This window comes from Coregonus lavaretus (genome assembly GCF_964263955.1).
Source record: "Coregonus lavaretus genome assembly, chromosome: 8".
In the NCBI taxonomy this organism is placed as follows: Eukaryota; Metazoa; Chordata; class Actinopteri; order Salmoniformes; family Salmonidae; genus Coregonus; species Coregonus lavaretus.
Genome location: NC_139995.1, coordinates 3,821,466 through 3,844,051, shown reverse-complemented (window position 1 = coordinate 3,844,051; position 22,586 = coordinate 3,821,466). Strand labels below are relative to the sequence as shown.

The window sequence follows — 22,586 nt, the reverse complement described above, 5'->3', positions numbered from 1 at the left end:
TGCACTCCATCTTCTCCCTGTGTTTCAATAAATATCTTGGTTACTTCATCCCAGTCTCCTCATCTGAGTCTGCTCTTGGGTTCCCCTGTTCCACTCCACGTAACACTCTTGTGGTATGTCTCTATAAGCTTGGCACATCTAGCCACTGGGATTTTTGCCCATTCTTCAAGGCAAAACTGCTCCAGCTCATTCAAGTTTGATGGGTTCCGCTACAGCAATCGTTAAGTCATATCACAGATTCTCAATTGGATTGAGGTCTGGGCTTTGACTATGCCATTCCAAGACGTTTAAATGTTTCCCCTTAAACCACTCGAGTGTTGCTTTAGCAGTATGCTTAGGGTCATTGTCCTGCTGGAAGGTGAACCTCCGTCCCAGTCTCAAAACAGGTTTCCCTCAAGAATTTCCCTGTATTTAGCGCCATCCATCATTCCTTCAATTCTGACCAGTTTCCCAGTCCCTGCCGATGGGGATGGTGTTCTTGGGGTGATGAGAGGTGTTGGGTTTGCGTCACACATACCGTTTTTCTTGATGGCCAAAAAGCTCAATTTTAGTCTCATCTGACCAGAGTACATTTTTCCATATGTTTGGGGAGTCTCCCACATGCCTTTTGGTGAACACCAAACGTGTTTGCTTATTTTGTTCTTTAAGCAATGGGTTTTTTTCTGGCCACTCTTCCATAAAGCCCAGCTCTGTGGAGTGTACGGCTTAAAGTGGTCCTATGGACAGATACTCCAATCTCCGCTGTGGAGCTTTGCAGCTCTTTCAGGGTTATCTTTGGTCCCTTTGTTGCCTCTGATTAATGCCCTCCTTGCCTGGTCCGTGAGTTTTGGTGGGCGGCCCTCTCTTGGCAGGTTTGTTGTGGTGCCATATTCTTTCCATTTTTTAATAATGGATTTAATGGTGCTCCGTGGGATGTTCAAAGTTTCTGATCTTTTTTTAGAACCCAACCCTGATCTGTACTTCTCCACAACTTTGTCCCTGACCTGTTTGGAGAGCTCCTTGGTCTTCATGGTGCCGCTTGCTTGGTGGTGCCCCTTGCTTAGTGGTGTTGCAGACTCTGGGGCATTTCAGAACAGGTGTGTATATATACTGAGATCATGTGACACTTAGATTGCACACAGGTGGACTTTATTTAACTAATTTTGTGACTTCTGTAGGTAATTGGTTGCACCAGATTTTATTTAGGGGCTTCGTAGCAAAGGGGGTGAATACGTATGCACGCACCAGTTTTCCGTTATTTATTTTGTAGAATTTTTTGAAACAATTTTTTCTCATTCCACTTCACCAATTTGGACTATTTTGTGTATGTCAAATTACATGAAATAAAAATAAAAATCCATTTAAATTACAGGTTGTAATGCAACAAAATAGGAAAAACGCCAAGGGGGATGAATACTTTTGCAAGGCACTGTAGCTGTACCATGGTATTTGCACTGCTACTGAATAAACCTCCAACTGTTCTCCACTCTTCCACCCGCTAAAATCTCCCCCCCATCCCAAGTTCGATTGTCATCCCAGTGACTGGCAGACCACCCCGTCTACCTGTATTCTAGGGCCTTTGAGAGATTAGGACCCATCCTTTAAAAAGAGCACACAGTGCCACCCACAGAACAGAAGCAGATTAACTGCCAAAAGCATTTCCAATGCCCTCACCTCGATTGTATTGTATAGTTATTTAAAAAAGTCTTGCATATCTTAATTTATTTCCACAATTAACTAATAATATGCGTAAAAATGTAGGCAGTTCATACTAAGGATTGTTACTTATAACCAGGATTGGCATTGCAAAAATTACATTTTTGGCAAGCAATTATTATTTTGGCGAACAATTATTGTGATTCATCCTGTATTGTCCCTAACATCATTACCACAGTTCAACAGATGTGGGATAAATACACACACACACACACACACGCTCCCCACCCTTCCACCACAAACAACCACAAGCTCAGATGTTCAACAGTTGTTCCATCCCTGAGCCCAACTCAAGAGAAGACTTGATGTGCAAATGCATAAACAGTTGTAGCTGTTTGAGAAGGCATGCAAAATTGAGCAAGAATGGGGAGATTTGATTAACCAATGTCAGGTCCTAGCTGATGGAGCTCAGATACACCCCCCTACCCTGAAACACACATGCTGATCCCCGTTGTGACCATTTCCCCAAGAATCTCTGTGCAGTCAGACCGTTTGATTCTTTTGTGCCACCAGGGCCACAATAATTTGCCCCCTCTCTGATTGTCCGAGTGTGACCCCCCTCCCCATGGGTTACTGCAGCTAGTGTTGCCAGCACTGCCACTACCTGGTCATCAAGGTTCTCATTAGCAGCTTTGAGAAATTCCTTGTATATTATGCTCACCCATTCAGGGGCTTTGGCTTTGTTGGACCAACTCTGCCAGGCAGTCTCAGACTCTTGAGGGGGCAGTGCTGCTTTAGTGGGTCTCTGACCGCATTTATCTTGCTGCCTTGGCTGCGTATAGGCTACTTGCAGTAGGCCTATAAAACAGATAAGGACTTCGACTTAGTGTGTGGGTCGCTCAGGTGGGTGTCTAGGGTATAGGGTTGGGGACCGTTCCATCATGATAAGACAATAAATAAACTATATTTATAATTTATTTTAAAATGTATATCCCATATATGCACAAAATAGAAAACTCCTGCTCGGGCACACATGGGCTCTGGCATTTGCAACCATTTTCCTTTTTCACTCCCTTAACTCCACACTTTTCAAAACACAAAAACACACACCCCACCTTCCATCACAATACAACCACACATACCCACACACTGTGCTTTCAATGTCCTCTGTTTGCAGATTTTTTTTATCCCTACCATGTTGATTCCTACCTAATTTCGGGCTTTTAAGTACTTTTGTGTTCCAGATCCTTATATTTGAAGATGTATTATTTCAATAATTATCCTTTCTTCTAATGCTGTCTTTTATCTATTTATAAATACTATGAATAGAAAGTCGAATAGTAATTATTTTACAACATTCCCTATCTTGAATAGTGTAGTGTATTTGTAATTTATTTATTCATCAGTTGTTGCATTTTTATTGTTTTCCAGTGTTGTTTTTATTACAATCCCTACCATGGATAGTATTGGGTGTTCCATTATTTGCGTCCTCTATGGGAACTTGGTATTATTTAGAATAGCCATGGAGTAGTCTTAGTGTTTCGGAACAGTTGGTTATCAATGTTTATCGACTATGAGAGCTACACGTTTCCCTTTAAGTCTATTCACGTTGAAGAGTGGGTACAGAACTTTGCGCCGTTCTGCAATTTCCTTCGGGAACTGATCATTCATGCCTATTTTCGTGCCAGCGAGTCTTTTGCCCAGGCTTTTAACCATTATTTTTGGCAACGATTGGGCGCTCGTATTGCTGACCTCTCTGTCCGAAACGGTGTACATGTTCGAGTTTGATTTTGTCGACAGTATCGCCTGGGATCTGTTGCACTTTAAGAAGGAATTCTTCCACCACACTTTCAGGATCTTCACCATGATTTTCTTTAATACCAGTAAGTACCAGATTTTCTCACATATATCTAGTCTGTATTCCAAGTAAGGCTTCTCTCAGAAACATGTTCTCCTTTTTAAGTTCTTTAACGTTCGTTTCAATAGTTTTGACTGTAACTTTTAGCTTGTTTGTTTCTTTCCCCATTGTCGCAGCTTTTTCTTCACTCATTTCGAGGCTCGCCTTCATCGCCTTTATTTCTTTACTGACAAGTTCAAGTACGCCCAATTTATAATTTTTTGATTTTAGCAGGTCGGTTTTCACTCTTACCATACCAGGTGGGGAAGAGCATAAATCATTGTTTTTTCCCTGGTTCCTCTCTGACATGTTTTGGCCTTGACTGCATTCGTAACATTTATCAATAAACTTCTCTAGCCTTATCATTTTTGGGGGGTTATTATCCAGCTTGACTGTTATTGCTTGGCCATACAGTCATGGGTGAACAGGGAGTACAGGAGGGGACTGAGCACGCACCCCTGAGGGGCCCCTGTGTTGAGGATGTGTTGTTACATACCCTTACCACCTGGGGGCGGCCCGTCAGGAAGTCCAGGATTCAGTTGCAGAGGGAGTTGTTTAGTCCCAGGGTCCTTGGCTTAGTGACGAGCTATGAGGGCACTATGGTGTTGAACGCTGAGCTGTAGTCAATGAATAGCATTCTCACGTAGGTGTTCCTTTTGTCTAGGTGGGAAAGGGTAGTGTGGAGTGCAATAGAGATCGAGTCATCTGTGGATCTGTTGGGGCGGTATGCAAATTGGAGTGGGTCTAGGGTTTCTGGGATAATGGTGTTGATGTGAACCATGACCAGCCTTTCAAAGCACTTCATGGCTACAGACGTGAGTGCTACGGGTTGGTAGTCATTTATCAAATACAATAAAAAAAATATTTGACACATGCACCGAATACAACAGGTGTAGACCTTATAGTGAAATGCTTACTTACAAGCCCTTAACCAACAATGCAGTTTTAGGCAGGTTACCTTGGTGTTCTTGGGCACAGGGACTATGGTGGTCTGCTTGAAACATGTTGGTATTACAGACTTGGTCAGGGACAGGTTGAAAATGTCAGTGAAGACACTTGCCAGTTGGTCAGCGCATGCTCGGAGTACACATCCTGGTAATCCGTCTGGCCCAGCGGCCTTGTGAATGTTGACCTGTTTAAAGGTCTTACTCACATTGGCTAAGGAGAGCGTGATCACACAGTCATCCGAAACAGCTGGTGCTCTCATGCATGCTTCAGTGTTGCTTGCCTTCGAAGCGAGCATAGAAGTAATTTAGCACTTCTGGTAGGCTCGTGTCCCTGGCAGCTCGCAGCTATGCTTCCCTTTGTAGTCCGTAATAGTTTGCAAGCCCTGCCACATCCGACGAGCATCGGAGCCGGTGTAGTAAGATTCAATATTAGTCCTATATTGACGCTTTGCCTGTTTGATGATTCGTCGGAGGGCATAGCGGGATTATTTATAAGCGTCCGGGTTAGAATCCCGCTCCTTGATAGTGGCAGCTCTACCCTTTAGCTCAGTGCAGATGTTGCCTGTAATCCATGGCTTCTGGTTAGGTTATGTACAGTACATGTCAAAAGTTTGGACACACTTACACATTCAAAGATTTTAATTTATTTTTACTATTTTCTACGTTGTAGAATAATAGTGAAGACATCAAAACGATGAAATAACACATATGGAATCATGTAGTAGTAAACAAATCAAAATATATTTTATATTTGAGATTCTTCAAATAGCAACCCTTTGCCTTGAAGACAGCTTTGCACACTCTTGGCATTCTCTATATCAGCTACACCTGGAATGCTTTTCCAACAGTCTTGAAGGAGTTCCCACATATGCTGAGCACTTGTTGGCTACTTTTCCTTCACTCTGCCATCCGACTCATCCCAACCCATCTCAATTGGGTTGAGGTCGGGGGATTGTGGATGCCAGGTCACCTGAAGCAGCACTCCAGCACTCTGCTTCTTGGTAAAATAGCCCTTACACAGCCTGGAGGTGTGTTGGGTCATTGTCCTGTTGAAAAACAAATGATAGTCCCAATAAGCCCAAACCAGATGGGATGGCGTACCGCTGCAGAATGCTGTGGTAGCCATGCTGGTTAAGTGTGCCTTGAATTCTAAATAAATCACAGACAGTGTCACCAGCAAAGCACCCCCACACCATAACACCTCCTCTTCCATGCTTTACGGTGGGAACTACACATGCGGAGGTCATCAATTCACCCACACCGCATCTCACAAAGACACGGCGGTTGGAACCAAAAATCTGAAATTTGGACTCCAGACCAAAGGACACATTTTCACCGGTCTAATGTCCATTGCTTGTGTTTCTTGGCCCAAGCAGGGCTATTCTTCTTATTGGTGTCCTTTAGTAGTGGTTTCTTTGCAGCAATTCGACCATGAAGGCTTGATTCACACAGTCCCCTCTGAACAGTTGATGTTGAGATGTGTCTGTGACTTGAACTCTGTGAAGCATTTATTTGGGCTGCAAATGCTGAGGCTGATAACTCTAATGAACTTACCCTCTGCAACAGATGTAACTCTGGGTCTTCCATTCCTGTGGCGGTCCTCTTGAGAGCCAGTTTCATCATAGCGCTTGATGGTTTTTGCGACTGCACTTAAAGAAATGTTTCGTATTGACTGACCTTCATATTTTAAAGTAATGATGGACTGTCGTTTCTCTTTGCTTATTTGAGCTGTACTTGCCATTTTACCAAATAGGGATTCTGTATCTTCTGTATACCCTCCCTACCTTGTCACAACACAACTGATTTGCTCAAATGCATTAAAAAGGAAAGAAATTCCACAAATTAACTTTTAAGAAGGTACACCTGTTAATTGAAATGCATTCCAGGTGACTACCTCTTGAAGCTGGTTGAGAGAATGCCAAGAGTGTGCAAAGCTGTCATCAAGGCAAAGGGTGGCTATTTGAAGAATCTCAAATATAAAATATATTTTGATTTGTTTAACACTTTTTTGGTTACTACATGATTCCATGTGTTATTTCATAGTTTTGATGTCTTCACTATTATTCTACAAATGTAAAAAATATTTTAAAAAATTAGGAAAAACCCTTGAATGAGAAGGTGTGTCCAAACTTTTGACTGGTAGTGTACATACGGTCACTGTGTGGACGACGTCGTCGATGCACTTATTGATGAATCCAGTGACTGATGTGGTGTACTCCTCAATGCCATCAGATGAATCCCGGAAAATATTCCAGTCTGTGTTAGCAACACAGTACTGTGGCTTAGCATCTGCGTCATCTGACCACTTCCGTATTGAGCAAGTCACTGGTACTTCCTGCTTTAGTTTTTGCTTGTAAGCAGGAATCAAGAGGATAGAGTTATGGTCAGATTTGCCAAATGGAGGGCGAGGCTTTGTACGTGTCTCTGTGTGGAGTAAAGGTGGTCTGGAGTTTTTTCTCTCTGGTTGCACAGTGTCTGGTAGAAATGAGGTAAAACAGATTTAAGTTTCCCTTTATTAAAGTCCCCGGCCACTAGGAGCGCCGCCTCTGGATGAGCATTTTCTTGTTTGCTTATGGCCTTATACAGCTCGTTGAGTGCGGTCTAAGTGCCAGCATCGGTTTGTGGTGGTAAATAGACTACGAAATATATAGATAAACTCTCTTGGTAAATAGTGTGGTCTACAGCTTACAGTGAGGAAAAAAAGTATTTAGTCAGCCACCGATTGTGCAAGTTCTCCCACTTATAACGCGAACACACGCACTCAATTTGTTAGGAGCCCGTAAAACGGCAGCCATCTCCTCCGGCGACATTCTTGACAGTTTGTCGGATGTCACCAGCTGTCTACTACTTTAGATATGGATAACGTGATTAGAAAACATGATCAGCAGAGACAGTACACAAGTTTTGATTGGTTTACAGTTTAGTACTCTGTGGCATTTGCCTGTCCCGTTAGCGAACATAAGTATTTTTATATTTTTTAGTACAGGAATTGACATTGCCAACAAACGGAAATGTGTTCTGAAGAAACATACACACCATGTAAAAACCAGCCTCTCCCTCGACAGAGACCGATCATCTCGAAAACTAAAGCAGATAGCGTGCTACGGCCCAACACCTACATTTATATGCAAATTACAGAATATAAATGTGTAGAAAGTGTATGAACCACATCAGAAAAGAAACAGTGTGGCGTAGGTGCATTGCAGAATAACACTGTCACAGGTAGTATTGGGTTAGAACATGGTTTATTCGGTACACCTGTGTTTATTAAATATTTACACAACAAAGTGTAGAGAACCTATAACGTGACAGATTCACAACAGCACAAGAAGGTTGCAGGAACATACAATGACTTCAGTTGAGAATCCCCTCAAAAGAACAGGTTAACCACTATACCCGTGTTTCCTCCCCCCAAAAAAATAGGTGCCGTTGGGGCTACTTGAGGACTGGAGTTGGGAAACACGTTTCTTTCAATACCTTGTTTTGTAAAACAAGAGGTTGTGTTTGCATCCTTCCCTGTTGGCAGAGAATAACTTGTTTTGAGAAGACACCCATCAAATGAATTAGGGCAACCATATTTTAAATGCATGTGCGTTTTTCAAAAAGATGGACAATCGCAAATCAGAGGAGTCAGAGTTCGAGCTGAGCAGCCACATGGGCAGGCAGAACGCAGCTGTCCAGGTCTTTACTTGGGGGGCCTGTAAGCGATCTTCCTGCTCTTCAGCACAGACCACCTGTGCCTCTTCATGTAATAGACCAGGGGGACCAAGATGGCGGAACCCATGAGCAGCTGGGGGGGGGGGGGTGGGGAGAAAGAGTTTGAGTGAGTTGGATCCCTCAAGTCTTTTTAAATTCTATTAAGTTCTGTTAAATACATTCATTGCATTTAATTTCTTATATATGAAAGCACTACTTGTCATGTATTAAAACAGTGGTCACCAACCGGTCGATCTTAACGGCATTCCTAGTCAATCACCAAACATTTCTGTAGAAAAACCAATGATAAAGGCTTGCACTCCTATTTAGTTTTCTTATTCGTCTTGCGCTGTTGCCGGTAGGTGTACTTGATTCAGAAGACCTATTTTGAACCATTTAATTTGTCTGAAGGGACAAACTCCGCCTGCCTGGCAGACCAGGAGAGCTGTGGCTAAATCAAATGTGCCTACGGCACTGGGAAATCGGATAGCTCAAATCACCATGCCTACAGCTTCCACGACCCAAGAGCAAAGTTTGATACTAGCCTACGTGAGATTTCATAACTTTAAAAACTATGACCAGAAAGAATAAATCAAAGAGCTGCTGTTTTTATGAGTTCAAGTTTATTCAGCACGGTCATTGTTTTTATTCAACACTTTTTCTAAACATAAAAACGTACTTCTCCCTACTTCCACTCGCGCTGCAATTAATTACTTGCAGCTCGTCGTGTCCATTTGAATAGAGGAATAACATGAAACAAAAATAATGCGGTGCGGCTCGAGTTTCGCCATCAGGTGGAAGGTGGTGTCCCCTCTCTCTGGTCAGTCTCACCGAAGGAAAGGAGAGAGCAGGGACCCTCTGCTGCTCGCTCCCTCCCTCCCTCGGCTGAGATGGACCATCAGATGCAGGTACCATCAGTCCAGTAAAATAAAAAAAGCGAATGACTTATGCTCAGCTGTGCCTCGCAAGTGATACAGCAACATCTATTTTGTTATCAAAGCTTGAGTTTTGAATATATTATGGTCTGATAAGAACAATATTGGCAGGCCAAGCATTAATAATATTTAACAAAACTACATTTGATAAACCTGACTCCATTTAAAATTATTGTAAAACCATGTGTAATCAAGTATTATGCGTTTGGCTAAGATCAAGAAATGGTCAAAAGAAGTGAATGCAAAATGCATATATTATTTACTAACCTTGTAAAATGATGGGATTCACATACATGGCATAAAGCTTAAGTTACAAAGCATTAACAAGAATTACAAGGCATGCCTCAAGAGTCCCATGGGTGGAGAAAGTGAGTCTCTCACCAGCGCAGATCGGGAACAAAAATAAATAAAAATAATATGAGAATGATTCTAAGACCCTTTTATAAGCATCCGAGTTGTTTGGATTTAAAATCTGAGTTGTTGACCAATAGGATACTGTAAAAGTGAACTTCCAATCAGATATCAGACCTAGAGGATGCAAAGACAACAGAACCTCTGCTACCCAGAGGTGTGACGAGGGGGTTGGTGAGATAATACAGCACAAAGGGGTGTCAAACTCATTCCATGTAGGGCCTAGTGTCTGCAGACTTTTGGTATTTCCTTTCAATGAAGACCTAGACAACCAGGTGAGATCTTTCCTAATTAGTGACCTTTATGCATCAATGAAGTACAAGGGAGGGACAAAAACCCAAAGACCCAATATGCTGTGATAATGTAATAGGCCTACTGCACAAACCTCATTCCTACAGAACTGTTTTTATTAGGTTAATGTTGTTTAGGCTTACATTTGTTCATGTTTAAAACAAAAATCTGAGCGGTTGATCTCTGCTTGCTTCTGATATTGACCCAGAAATGGTTGGTGGCCACTGTATAATTTTTTTGGGGAAAGTAAGGAAGCACTACTAAGTCAAATCCCCTCCTTGGATTGCTTGACACCAAGCAATGCTCCACATAGGCCTACCGATTTTCAAGACTGCTAAGTAATTTGGTCATAAACAACGGAAAGAAATGTCTCAAATCAGAGGTGTATTTACTAGAAACCAAATGGAAGTAAACGGACCGAAATGGAGAGGGACTACCTGAATTTGAAAATAGACTTGTTTTCATTGCAAAATGTTCTGCTACGGCTTGCACTAATGAATACACCCCAGGTTGAGAATACATTTGGGATGCTATTTCTATTACGCCAGAGGGTGGCGCCCCCTCCCAGCTTACCTTCAGGCCCATGCGTTTGCGCTGGTCGTGCTCAGGCTCGGCTGCCCACCGTAGGAAGGTGCACACGTCCTTGGCCACCTGGCTCATGGTGGCTGGGGTTCCTGTGATCACATGAGAATGGAAGGTTTTACTTGCAATGTTTATGATATGTGGTTGTCTTATCTACCTTAGTTGAAAGCACTTACTGTAAGTTGCTCTTGTTGAAAGCGTCTGCTAAATGACCAAAATGGAAAATACTACACTTTCACTATACTATATCAATTCATTAGTCTATTACTATATAGACACCAGAACCTAGACATTCAGTCTGTCATGTCAAGGGTTAAAATGGAGTCCTAGGAGCACAATGGTTAAAAACGACTTTATGAATTGATTTATCATCATATTATTTCAAGTTAGTGATCCCAAGCAGGGGGAATCCTACTGACCGTCCTCGAATTCCAGGATCTCATTGTAGATCGGGGGAGCCATGCCGATGGCCTGGCCAGGGAAGTAAGGGTTGTAGTAGAGGCCCTCCCTCACCTCCACTCCAGCAGGGGGCTCACAGTAACCCGTCAGTAGGGAGAACACATAGTCTTCACCTCCGTGTCTGGAGCAATGGAGAAAAACAACTTAGGACAAGGCACTTGTAAGGCAAGCTAAGGTACAATATCATTGTATGATTTAATAGGAGTGTCTTGCTGTGGATTTACGAAAGTATTATCCTGCTTCATAGACAGTAAAAACGTATTTGGGGTAAGAAAAGGTTACAATATATTCTAACTTAAATCTAACGTTTCGTTTACTGTCGATATGCCCCATCACCAGATACTCTGGCGTTAGCAACAAAGTACCTGGCATTGACGATGTAGCTGAGATCTGGGGGCAAGGCTCCGCCGTTGGCCGCACGGGCAGCCTCTGGGTTGGGGTATGGCTTGGGGAAGTAGTCGGAGAGCTTTCCTGGACGGGTGAACATCTCTCCCGACTCATCAGGGCCATCCACCACCTCAATCTGAGCGGAGAACACAGACGGTGGTCAGTGACTTGGAGAAGGACCAAGATGTCGCTAGAAACTGATAGGTCAGCTTTGCATTTCTGCTCATAATGGTACATTTTAGGATAGGGAAAAGGGATAGCTGATCCTGGAACTGTGCCTAAGGGCAAGTTCTAGCCAGAGGGATTGATACAGTCATCTATAAGGTCATGACCTTGTTTAATCTAATGGCCAAGGACAAAGCCTTACCTCCTCAGCCAAAACCTTCACTTCGGCCTCTGTGTGCGACACTCCAACCAAGTTACGGAAGGCCAGATACTCCATGCTGTGACACGCTGAACACACTTGCTTGTACACCTGATATCCACGACGGATGCTGCAATATAAAGAAAACAGACAAGTTACTATCCATTTCATCCAGTCCTCCTTGTCAGGCAAATATGATCTAGTATATATTAACAAGCTTCGGTAACACTTTACTTGACACCCCAGTGTCATAACATTATGACACGGTCATTACCATGTCATAACAGCTGACATAACTTGTCATAACCTGTTATAATATAGTCCTAACACTCATGACACATATTTAGACCTGTTGTGACATATTTTGCGTTATTTTCTGGCGGGTTATGACACCAACATAAGTGTAAAAACCCACAAAACTTACCACACAAGGCAAAACATTCCATGACACCATAGCCTACGTGTCAACAGTATGTTTATGTTACATAACTTTTTAGAAATTGACCATATTAAATTATCATTGTAATTGAGCACAAATTGTGTCAGACATGTACCAACCCAATGCTCTGTTGCTGATGACTGGGATGAATGCAGGAGCAGATTTCAGGAGCAGGACAAGACACCCTCTTTTTGACTGATGACTGATATAAGGGCATGTACGTGGTAGGCCTTTCTGGTTTATATGATTATGATGGTCATAACGCTTCTTGACAGTGTAATAAAGTTTATTTTTTTACAAGTTATTTAAAATATGATGGGAAAAAACGTGTAAAGAATTCATTACAACAACAAACTTTCAAACGAAAGGAAACTTCTTGGCAGAGAAAAAACGAATTTGAATAACTGGGTTTTGACACTTATGTAGGTGTCATAACCTGCCATAAAATAACGCAATATATGTCACAACAGGTGTAAATATGGTTTGTGACAGTGTTATGACCATATTATGAAAGGTTATGACAAGTTATGTCAGCTGTTATGACATGGTTATGACTGTCATAACGTGTTATGACACTGGGTGTCAAGTAAAGTGTTACCGAAGATTGCCGTAGAAAAATTATATTTCCCTAAAATGAACAGAAACAATTCTCAAAGTCTCAAATCAAATGTTCCATTACTAGCACTGGAGAAAGCCTGGGTGATGACATTACTGTATGATGTTATATGCAATTACACAAGATATGGTAGAAAGTAATTGTGTGTCTTTCTTGGTTAGGAGTTAGCTAATACCTGCCGTGGTCAAGGGCTGACAACATGCCATTGTGGGTCCAGGGGTAGTTGGGGGGGTGAAGCTCCAGGTCTGAGGCCTTAACAGACTGCTGTAGCATCAGAGCCAGTCCGGCCCCACTGGTCGTCAACACACCAAACGTTGTCAGGGCCACCTTCTTCGACCTGGGTAGACTGGCAAATGACATGTTGGCCTGTCGAGGAAGAGAGTTGACATGAGATGACTAATGTAGCTAGCTACCGACATACTGGGGTTGCATAATTTGTCATCCAAAGCATCCATGTGAGGTATTTTTCACAATAACTTTTGCGGTGACCAAAATTACTTCAATATTGTCATCAATCTTTGTTGGTTCATGATGATATCACTGAATATGCATCTAATGTCAAGGCATACAGCCAAGTGCTTATGTAACTGCCCTTATATCCTGGGTTTCACAACAGATACCAAAGGAGTGAGACTTCTAGCATCACAAGACAGGTTAGGCAAATAGCAACATAGATGCATAACTAGCTAGATAGCAGTGATTGATGAACAGGTGCATGCTAGGAATGAAGTCAGAGCGATATCAATTTGATATACTGGCTGGCAACAAATACCCTTTATAAGAATAACGTTAATGATATCCACACATTAACCTCGACATAAACATGTGTTGTCATGTAACGTTAATTAGGAGGACGTTTCCCAGTTAAGAGCCTCACCTATAGATAGTAGTGTATCTACTAGCCAGTCTCAAATCAATCGTTTTTATAAATACAAATCTAGCCAAATAGCGAAGTTACGTCTAGTTAGCTAGCTATGTCAATTCAAACTACATCTCTGGCTCTGTTACAATCTCATTGCTGGTTAGCTGGCTACCTGGGTTTTGCTTTCCAGCAAGCTTCCTACGTGGCTAACGTTACTGTTGTTATCAAACTGACGAGACAGGGCAAGAAAAGCAGATATCCAGCTAACTAGCTAACGTTACCCTGTTAACGGAACCTGACATGGCATTATCCCCAATCAACTGGCGACGGTATACATTACAAGGCTAACAAACACACAATACTATTTTCAACCATCCATCGCTTCAAAATAGCAAGGACCACACGCTGGATAGTGCCTAATGTAGCAAGCTAGCTCACATTTGGTAACGTTAGCATTACACGAGTGACCTTGCCTTATAGCTACATTCCTAGCTAGCTAGCGGTCAGGGTGGCTTTGAGAGTGTTCTCTTTCCTACAAAAAATAGGCAGAAGCGAACATACTCCCAATACAGCATTGAGATCATAAACATATCATACCCGAGGTGCCTTGATCGTTTTTGGCGTGCATAGGAGGGCTTTTCCAGTCCCCGATAGCACGACCATTCGTAGCGCCGCCATTTTCTTGCCCTTCCCTGCCTCGAAAGCTTGCGGAACGCGGACCTATATGAAGCTAGCCACTATTACGTCAGACAACGTGTTGATTCCGCCTGCACCTGATTCGGGGATGTAATTAGTTACCCCAGCCACAAAGTCATAAACCCCGCCCATTTCTACAATGTATCTTCTTAACATGTGATTTTAAACCTAACCTTAATCACACTGCTAACCTTATGCCTAACCCTAACCTCAAATTAAGACCAAAAATCAAATTCTTGTTTCTATGTATTTTTACGATATAGCCAATTTTGACTTTGTGGCTATGGTAACGAGTGGAAACCCTGATTCTGTTGATGCCGTCTTCATGACATTTCCATTTCCATTTAAGTCATTTAGCAGACGCTCTTATCCAGAGCGACTTACAAATTGGTGCATTCAATTTAGGATAGCCAGTGAGACAACCACCCCCCATTTTTTATTATTATTGGGGGGTGGGGGAGGGGGGTAGAAGGATTACTGTTATACTATTCCAGGTATTCCTTAAAGAGGTAGGGTTTCAAGTGTCTCCTGAAGGTGGTCAGTGACTCCGCTGTCCTGGCGTCGTGGGGGAGCTTGTTCCACCTTTGGGGAACTCTGACATCTCCTACCTCAGCGTTTTCAAGACAACTAGGAACTTGGAAAAAACAAGCTCCGACTAGGAAAAATATTTTGAACGGCCATCCAACTCGGAATTCCAAGTCGGAAACTCAGAGTGCAAATTATACAATGACATTCTATTTTTTTTCTCTATTTTTCCACCGGACCTCCTATGTAGGCCTACATTTTTCTTTATGGGCCTAATAGTAAATGTTCATCCACTCCAAAATAATTCCAGCATCCAAACAGTGCACTTGTGCCATGTGTTGAATGGAAATCTGTTACAATACACCAAAAAATGTAATGACATTCGGCAATTGTCATTGGGTCTACACTCTTGTGTGAATTAAATTATGCATCCTGCTGACAAAATGACTTTTTTTGTAGAAAGAAAAGTTGGGACAAATGAAAAGGGACTGAGATATGGGATCAGAGTTGGAAGAGGAAGCAAGACACCCCACTCACAGTCCCCCCCCCCCCCCCCCCCCCCCCCCCCCCCCCCCCCCCCCAATTTATTTATGGTTCAATGAAAGTCAATGAACTAAGTAGACCAGACCCAGCTGCAAAATCAACAGCGACACTCTGTGGATTTGGAAACTAAAAGTGCTCCTGAGTAGAATGAACCCCCCTTTTAGTGCGACACAATGTACAAAAAATGGTGTACGGTGCAATATGTATGTCCAATATGAAAAAATAGCTGATTGTATTTAAGCTGAATGGCCATTCTTTAAGGGATGCAAAATTAGCAGCAACACTCCTCTGGGTGTAAACAATGTGGATTTCAAAAGTAGTAGTGCTCCTGAGTAGAATGAACCCCCCTTTTAGTGCGACACAACGTACAGAAAAGTGTATATGATGCAATAAATGATAGGAGTACACACACAAAAACCATTCTTGACCATTTAGACTTGATAAAAAAAAAAAAAAAAGTAAATCACATAATATCTTTTAGAAATACTTTAAATGATTCTTTGTACGATAACTATACTGAACAAAAATATAAACGCAACATGCAACAACTTCAAAGACTTTACTAAGTTACAGTTCATATAAGAAAATAAATTAATATAAATAAATAAATTAGGCCCTAATCTACGGATTTCACATGACTGGGAATACAGATTTGCATCTTTTGGTCACAGATACCTTTTTAAAAATGGTAGCGTCTTGGATCAGAAAACCAGTCAGTATCTGGTGTGAGCACCATTTGCAGTGCGACACATCTCCTTCACATAGATTTCATCAGGCTGTTGATTGTGGCCTGTGGAATGTTGTCCCACTCCTCTTCAATGGCTGTGCGAAGTTGCTGGATATTGGCGGGAACTGGAACATGCTGTCATACACTTCGATCCAGAGCATTTCAAACGTGCTCAATGGGTGAGCTGCAATCAGCCTGTTGAACTGTTGAACTATCAACTCAGGGTTGTTGTTCATCTGTATTTTGTCTAAGCTTGGCTTATATGGCTTATATACATTGTTTGGGCTTTGTCCAGTAAAGCTTAAACTATGTATTTAGATTGTAGTTAGGTATTGTAGGTAGTTATCGTGGGTTGTTGTATGTAATTATTGTAGGTTAGTATTGTATTCGGCTGAGCCCGGTGAAGCACGAAGCTAGCTAACCCACTACCTGGACAAGCTAGCGGGTAGCTACTGGTAACTATTAGCAACTGTGGATAGTTGTTTCACGCCTGAGAGTACCTGTAATTACGCCAGCTAGCTGCCTACAATAATTACATACAATAATGCCTACCATTCAGCTGTTTTTCTAACCTCATTGTCTGAAGCGTTAACGTTAGGTAGTAAGTGGCTACTGTGCTTGAAATTTAGCTAGCTTGTTGCTACCTGGATGGCTACTAAACAATAGCTGGAACGACCTAGCGAACAGACGCAAACTGGCTGAGTCAATTCAGTGGCTAGCTTTGCACTTGGCTAGCTAACAGTAGCTGCTAGGGGTAAGTTATAACCTACATTTGTGTTTTGTTTTTACATACTGGTAGCCAGAGTCGTTCAAGGGAATTCGGGACATGGGTGACTAGTTAACGTTAGCTTGGCTCTCTCTGTGTGTTTGTGCCGTGGGAGGAGGGGTTTCTTCGTTGTCTGAAAGCAATGGCTAGCTAGTATGCTAACTATTCTAGCTAACTAACTGGCTGAATAAGTTGACGACGGACTCGCTCAAGCTGTCGGGACTAACCCACAACGTTAGACACGGACACGAATGATCTGCTTGGCGTGTTGACACACTGGTGGTTTGTTGTGGCCGAGTATTGGTGCTAAACCGTGTTGTTGGAGTCCGGCATGCTAGTTGGCTGTGGCGTCATATGACTAGGTGCCCTGGACGATTTTCACGGAAGAATACTGTACCAAGTTAGCTAGCTGAATAAACTAAGTTAGTCTATTCCTAGAAAACATTGAACCGCTGTAGTTTACAACAATTATAGTTTCTGAGGTGGAAGTTGGGAGAGTTATATTTGGGTGTTTCAGTGAAATGTAAGTGAGGGAGGCCCTGCTCTCTCCTTTCCCAGATGTTTAGTTCATTTCATTCCGATCTCCTTTGCATTATTGTAGCCATTTTCTGTAGCCTGTCAACTATGCCTCTGTCTATCCCTGTTCTCTCCTCTCCGCACAGGCTATACAAACGCCTCACACCGCGTGGCTGCTGCCTCTCTAACCTGGTGGTCCCTGCACGCACCACCCACGTGGAGTTCCAGGTCTCAGGCAGCCTCTGGAACTGCCGTTCTGCTGCCGACAAGGCAGAGTTCATCTCAGCCTATGCTACCCTCCAGTCCCTCGACTTCTTGGCGCTGACGGAAACATGGATTACCACTGAAAACACTGCTACTCCTACTGCTCTCTCCTCGTCTGACCATGTGTTCTCGCATACCCGAGAGCATCTGATCAGTGGGGTGGTGGCACAGGAATCCTCATCTCTCCCAAGTGGACATTCTCTATTTTTCCCCTGACCCATCTGTCTATCTCCTCATTTGAATTCCATGCTGTCACAGTCACTAGCCCATTCAAGCTTAACATCCTTGTCATTTATCGCCCTCCAGATTCCCTTGGAGAGTTCATCAATGAGCTTGACGCCTTGATAAGTTCCTTTCCTGAGGATGGCTCACCCCTCACAGTTCTGGGTGACTTCAACCTCTCTACGTCTACCTCTGACTCATTTCTCTCTGCCTCCTTCTTTCCACTCCTTTCCTCTTTTGACCTCACCCTCTCACCGTCCCCCCCTACTCACAAGGCAGGCAATACGCTTGACCTCATCTTTACTAGATGCTGTTCTTCTACTAATCTCACTGCAACTCCCCTCCATGTCTCCGACCACTACTTTGTATCCTTTTCTCTCTCGCTCTCCTCCAACACTACTCACTCTGCCCCTACTCAGATGGTAATGCGCGGTCGCAACCTTCACTCTCTCTCTCTCCCGCTACTCTCTCCTCTTCCATCCTATCATCTCTTCCCTCTGCTCAATCCTTCTCCCTCCAATCTCCTGATTCTGCCTCCTCAACCCTCCTCTCCTCCCTTTCTGCATCCTTTGACTCTCTATGTCCCCTATCCTCCCGGCCGGCTCGGTCCTCCCCTCCTGCTCCGTGGCTTGATGACTCATTGCGAGCTCACAGAACAGGGCTCCGGGCAGCCGAGCGGAAATGGAGGAAAACTAGACTCCCTGCGGACCTGGCATCTTTTCACTCCCTCCTCTCTACATTTTCTTCATCTGTTTCTGCTGCTAAAGCCACTTTCTACCACTCTAAATTTCAAGCCTCTGCCTCTAGGAAGCTCTTTGCCACCTTCTCCTCCCTGCTGAATCCTCTCTCTCTCTCTCTCTGTGGATGACTTCGTCAACCATTTTGAAAAGAAGGTTGACGACATCCAATCCTCGTTTGTTAAGTCAAATTACATTTAAGTCATTTGGCAGACGCTCTTATCCAGAGCGACTTACAGTTAGTGAATACATATATATATTTTTTATACTGCCCCCCCGTGGGAATCGAACCCACAACCCTGGCGTTGCAAACACCATGCTCTATCAACTGAGCTACATCCCTGCCGGCTATTCCCTCCCCTACCCTGGACCAATTGTGCGCCGCCCATGAGTCTCCCAGTCGCGGCCGGCTGCGACAGAGCCTGGATTCGAACCAGGATCTCTAGTGGCACAGTTAGCACTGCGATGCAGTGCCTTAGACCACTGCACCACTCAGGAGCTAATGGCACTGCTGGTCCTGCTCACACTGCCCTACCCTATGCTTTGACTTCTTTCTCCCCTCTCTCTCCAGATAAATTCTTGGGACTTGTGATGGCCGGCCGCCCAACAACCTGCCCGCTTGACCCTATCCCCTCCTCTCTTCTCCAGACCATCTCCGGTGACCTTCTCCCTTACCTCACCTCGCTCATCAACTCATCCTTGACCGCTGGCTATGTCCCTTCCGTCTTCAAGAGAGCGAGAGTTGCACCCCTTCTCAAAAAACCAACACTCGATCCCTCTGATGTCAACAACTACAGACCAGTATCCCTTCTTTCTTTTCTCTCCAAAACTCTTGAGTGTGCCGTCTTTAGCCAACTCTCTTGCTATCTCTCTCAGAATGACCTTCTTGATCCAAACCAGTCAGGTTTCAAGACTGGTCATTCAACTGAGACTGCTCTTCTCTGTGTCACGGAGGCTCTCCGCACTGCTAAAGCCAACTCTCTCTCCTCTGCTCTTGTCCTTCTAGACCTGTCTGCTGCCTTTGATACTGTGAACCATCAGATCCTCCTCTCCACCCTCTCCGAGCTGGGCATCTCCGGCGCGGCTCACTCTTGGATTGCGTCCTACCTGACCGGTCGCTCCTACCAAGTGGCGTGGCGAGAATCTGTCTCCGCACCACGTGCTCTCACCACTGGTGTCCCCCAGGGCTCAGTTCTAGGCCCTCTCCTATTCTCGCTATACACCAAGTGACTTGGCTCTGTCATATCCTCACATGGCCTCTCCTATCATTGCTACGCAGACGACACACAACTAATCTTCTCCTTTCCCCCTTCTGATAACCTGGTGGCGAATCGCATCTCTGCATGTCTGGCAGACATATCAGTGTGGATGACGGATCACCACCTCAAGCTGAACCTCGGCAAGACGGAGTTGCTCTTGCTCCTGGGGAAGGACTGCCTGTTCCATGATCTCACCATCATGGTTGACAACTCCGTTGTGTCCTCCTCCCAGAGTGCGAAGAGCCTTGGCGTGACCCTGGACAACACCGTGTCATTCTCCGCTAACATCAAGGCGGTGACCCGATCCTGTAGGTTCATGCTCTACAACAAGCACAGTTCCCGCTCAGCCCAGTCAAAACTGTTCGCTGCTCTGGCACCCCAATGGTGGAACAAGCTCCCTCACGTCGCCAGGACAGCAGAGACACTTGAAACCCCAACTCTTTAAGGAATACCTGGGATAGGATAAAGTAATCCTTCTACCCCCCCTTACCCCACCCCCCCCCAAAAATAAAAATACATATTAACAAATAAATAAAAATACATATTTTAAGTGGTTATCCCACTGGCTATAAGGTGAATGCACCAATTTGTAAGTCGCTCTGGATAAGAGCGTCTGCTAAATGACGTAAATGTAAATGTAAATGTCTCTGTTTATTCAAATTGCCATCGATAAAATGCAATTGTGTTTGTTGTCCGTAGCTTATGCCTGCCCATACCATAACCCCACCGCCACCATGGGGCACGTTGACATCAGCAAACTGCTCGCCCACACGACGCCATACACGTGGTCTGCGGTTGTGAGGCCGCTTGGGCGCACTGCAAAATTCTCTAAAATGATGTTGGAGGTGGCTTATGGTAGAAAAATGAACATTCAATTCTCTGGCAACAGCTCTGGTGGACATTCCTGCAGTCAGCATGCCAATTGCACGCTCCCTCAAAACATGAGACATCTGTGGCATTGTGTTGTGTGACAAAACTGCACATTTTAGAGTGGCCTTTTATTGTCCCCAGCACAAGGTGCACCTGTGTAATGATTTTGCTGTTTAATCAGCTTCTTGATATGCCACACCTGTCAGGTGGATGGATTATCTTGGCAAAGGAGAAATGCTCACTAACAGGGATGTAAACAAATGTGTGCACAAAATTTTAGCGAAATTAGCTTTTTGTGGGTATGGAACGGGGTTTGGGGTTTGAGAAGTCAATGAGAGAAATTATTCCTTAGTTGCTAATTTTCTCAAAATTTAAAATGCAGAACCTATATTCGAGCCGATTACTTAAGTCGATTAACATGTTATAACTCCAACCTCGTTAAAGTGACAAACTGACACGTTTTAATTTTAGCATTTTTAGACTATCTTCATACTGTACTGTCTTTTGGTTAGCTGGATCGGTCGTCACTAGTTACCACAGCCGCAAAGTCAGAAGGCCCGCCTAATCGACCAATCAGATGAGGGAGTGTGATGACATGTATATTGCCTCATATTCGAAATGGCATATCTCGAGTTCAGGTTTGAGGATCAAATATCTAAATAAACTAGGGAACAAGAATTGGCAACGTCACAAAAATTCATAGCTATAACTACGCTTCCATCCAACCATTTCATGCAGATAAATTACCTGAAGCATGAAAAAAGTCACGACCGGGCTGATGGAAACATGAAATGGTGGTACAATTTTATAAATGCAGACAGACAATTTGTTTGTTCGACACGGTGTGATCTTTTTGTGTCTGTAAAATAAATGATGCTAGAAATGGTGAAGGAAACGCCAATATGCGCAAATATTGATATAATAACCATCACATCGAAGTAAACTTGGAGTAATGCGATGATATGTTGTGTGGTCCTCCCATTACGACTCGGAAAAGCATTCAGACCAGAGAATCTTGTTTCTCATGGCCTGAGAGTCATTTAGGTGCCTTTTGGCAAACTCCAAGTGGGCTGTTATGTGCCTTTTACTCAGGAGTGGCTTCCGTCTGGCCACTCTACCATAAAGATCTGATTGGTGGAGTGATGCAGAGATGGTTGTCCTTCTGGAAGGTTCTCCCATCTCCACAGAGAAAGTCTGGAGCTCTGTCAGAGTGATCATCAGGTTCTTGGTCACCTACCTGACCAAGGCCCTTCTCCCCCAATTGCTCAATTTGGCCAGGCGGCCAGCTCTAGGAAGAGTCTTGGTGGTTCCAAACTTCTTCCATTTAAGAATGATGAAGGCAATTGTGTTCTTGGGGACCTTCAATGCTGCAGACATTTTTTGGTACCCTTCCCCAGATCTGTGCCTCGACACAATCCTGTCTCAGAGCTCTACGGACAATTCCTTCGACCTAATGGCTTGGTTTTTGCTCTGACATGCACTGTCAACTGTGGGACCTTATATAAATTTGAAGTCGGAAGTTTACATACACTTAGGTTGGAGTCATTAAAACTTGTTTTTCAACCACTCCACATTTCTTCTTAACAAACTATACTTTTGGCAAGTCGGTTAGGACATCTACTTTGTGCATGACACAAGTAATCTAGGGCGGCAGGTAGCTTAGTGGTTAAGAGCGTTGTACCAGTAACCGAAAGGTCGCTGGTTCTAATCCCCAAGCCGACTAGGTGAAAAATCTGTCGATGTGCCCTTGAGCAAGGCACTTAACCCTAATTGCTCCTGTAAGTCGCTCTGGATAAGAGTGTCTGCTAAATGACCAATTTATTTATTTATTATAATCTTTCCAACAATTGTTTACAGACAGATTATTTAATTTATAATTCACTGTATCACAATTCCAGTGGGTCAGAAGTTTACATACACTAAGTTGACTGTGCCTTTAA

At 43.6% G+C, this 22,586-nt stretch overlaps 1 protein-coding gene across 1 annotated transcript; it reads right to left on the bottom strand.

Annotated features, from left to right (window-relative positions):
- Positions 1 to 7,709: 7,709 nt before the first annotated feature.
- Positions 7,710 to 14,295, bottom strand: LOC311133715 (cytochrome c1, heme protein, mitochondrial-like). The gene is made up of 7 exons (XM_084167254.1): positions 14,119 to 14,295; positions 12,835 to 13,025; positions 11,608 to 11,734; positions 11,219 to 11,376; positions 10,814 to 10,974; positions 10,386 to 10,486; positions 7,710 to 8,269 (listed from the first exon to the last, which is right to left on the bottom strand). The coding sequence occupies exons 1-7, from the start codon at positions 14,197 to 14,199 to the stop codon at positions 8,165 to 8,167; spliced, it is 924 nt and encodes a 307-aa protein (XP_084023380.1). The 5' UTR covers positions 14,200 to 14,295; the 3' UTR covers positions 7,710 to 8,164.
- Positions 14,296 to 22,586: the final 8,291 nt, after the last annotated feature.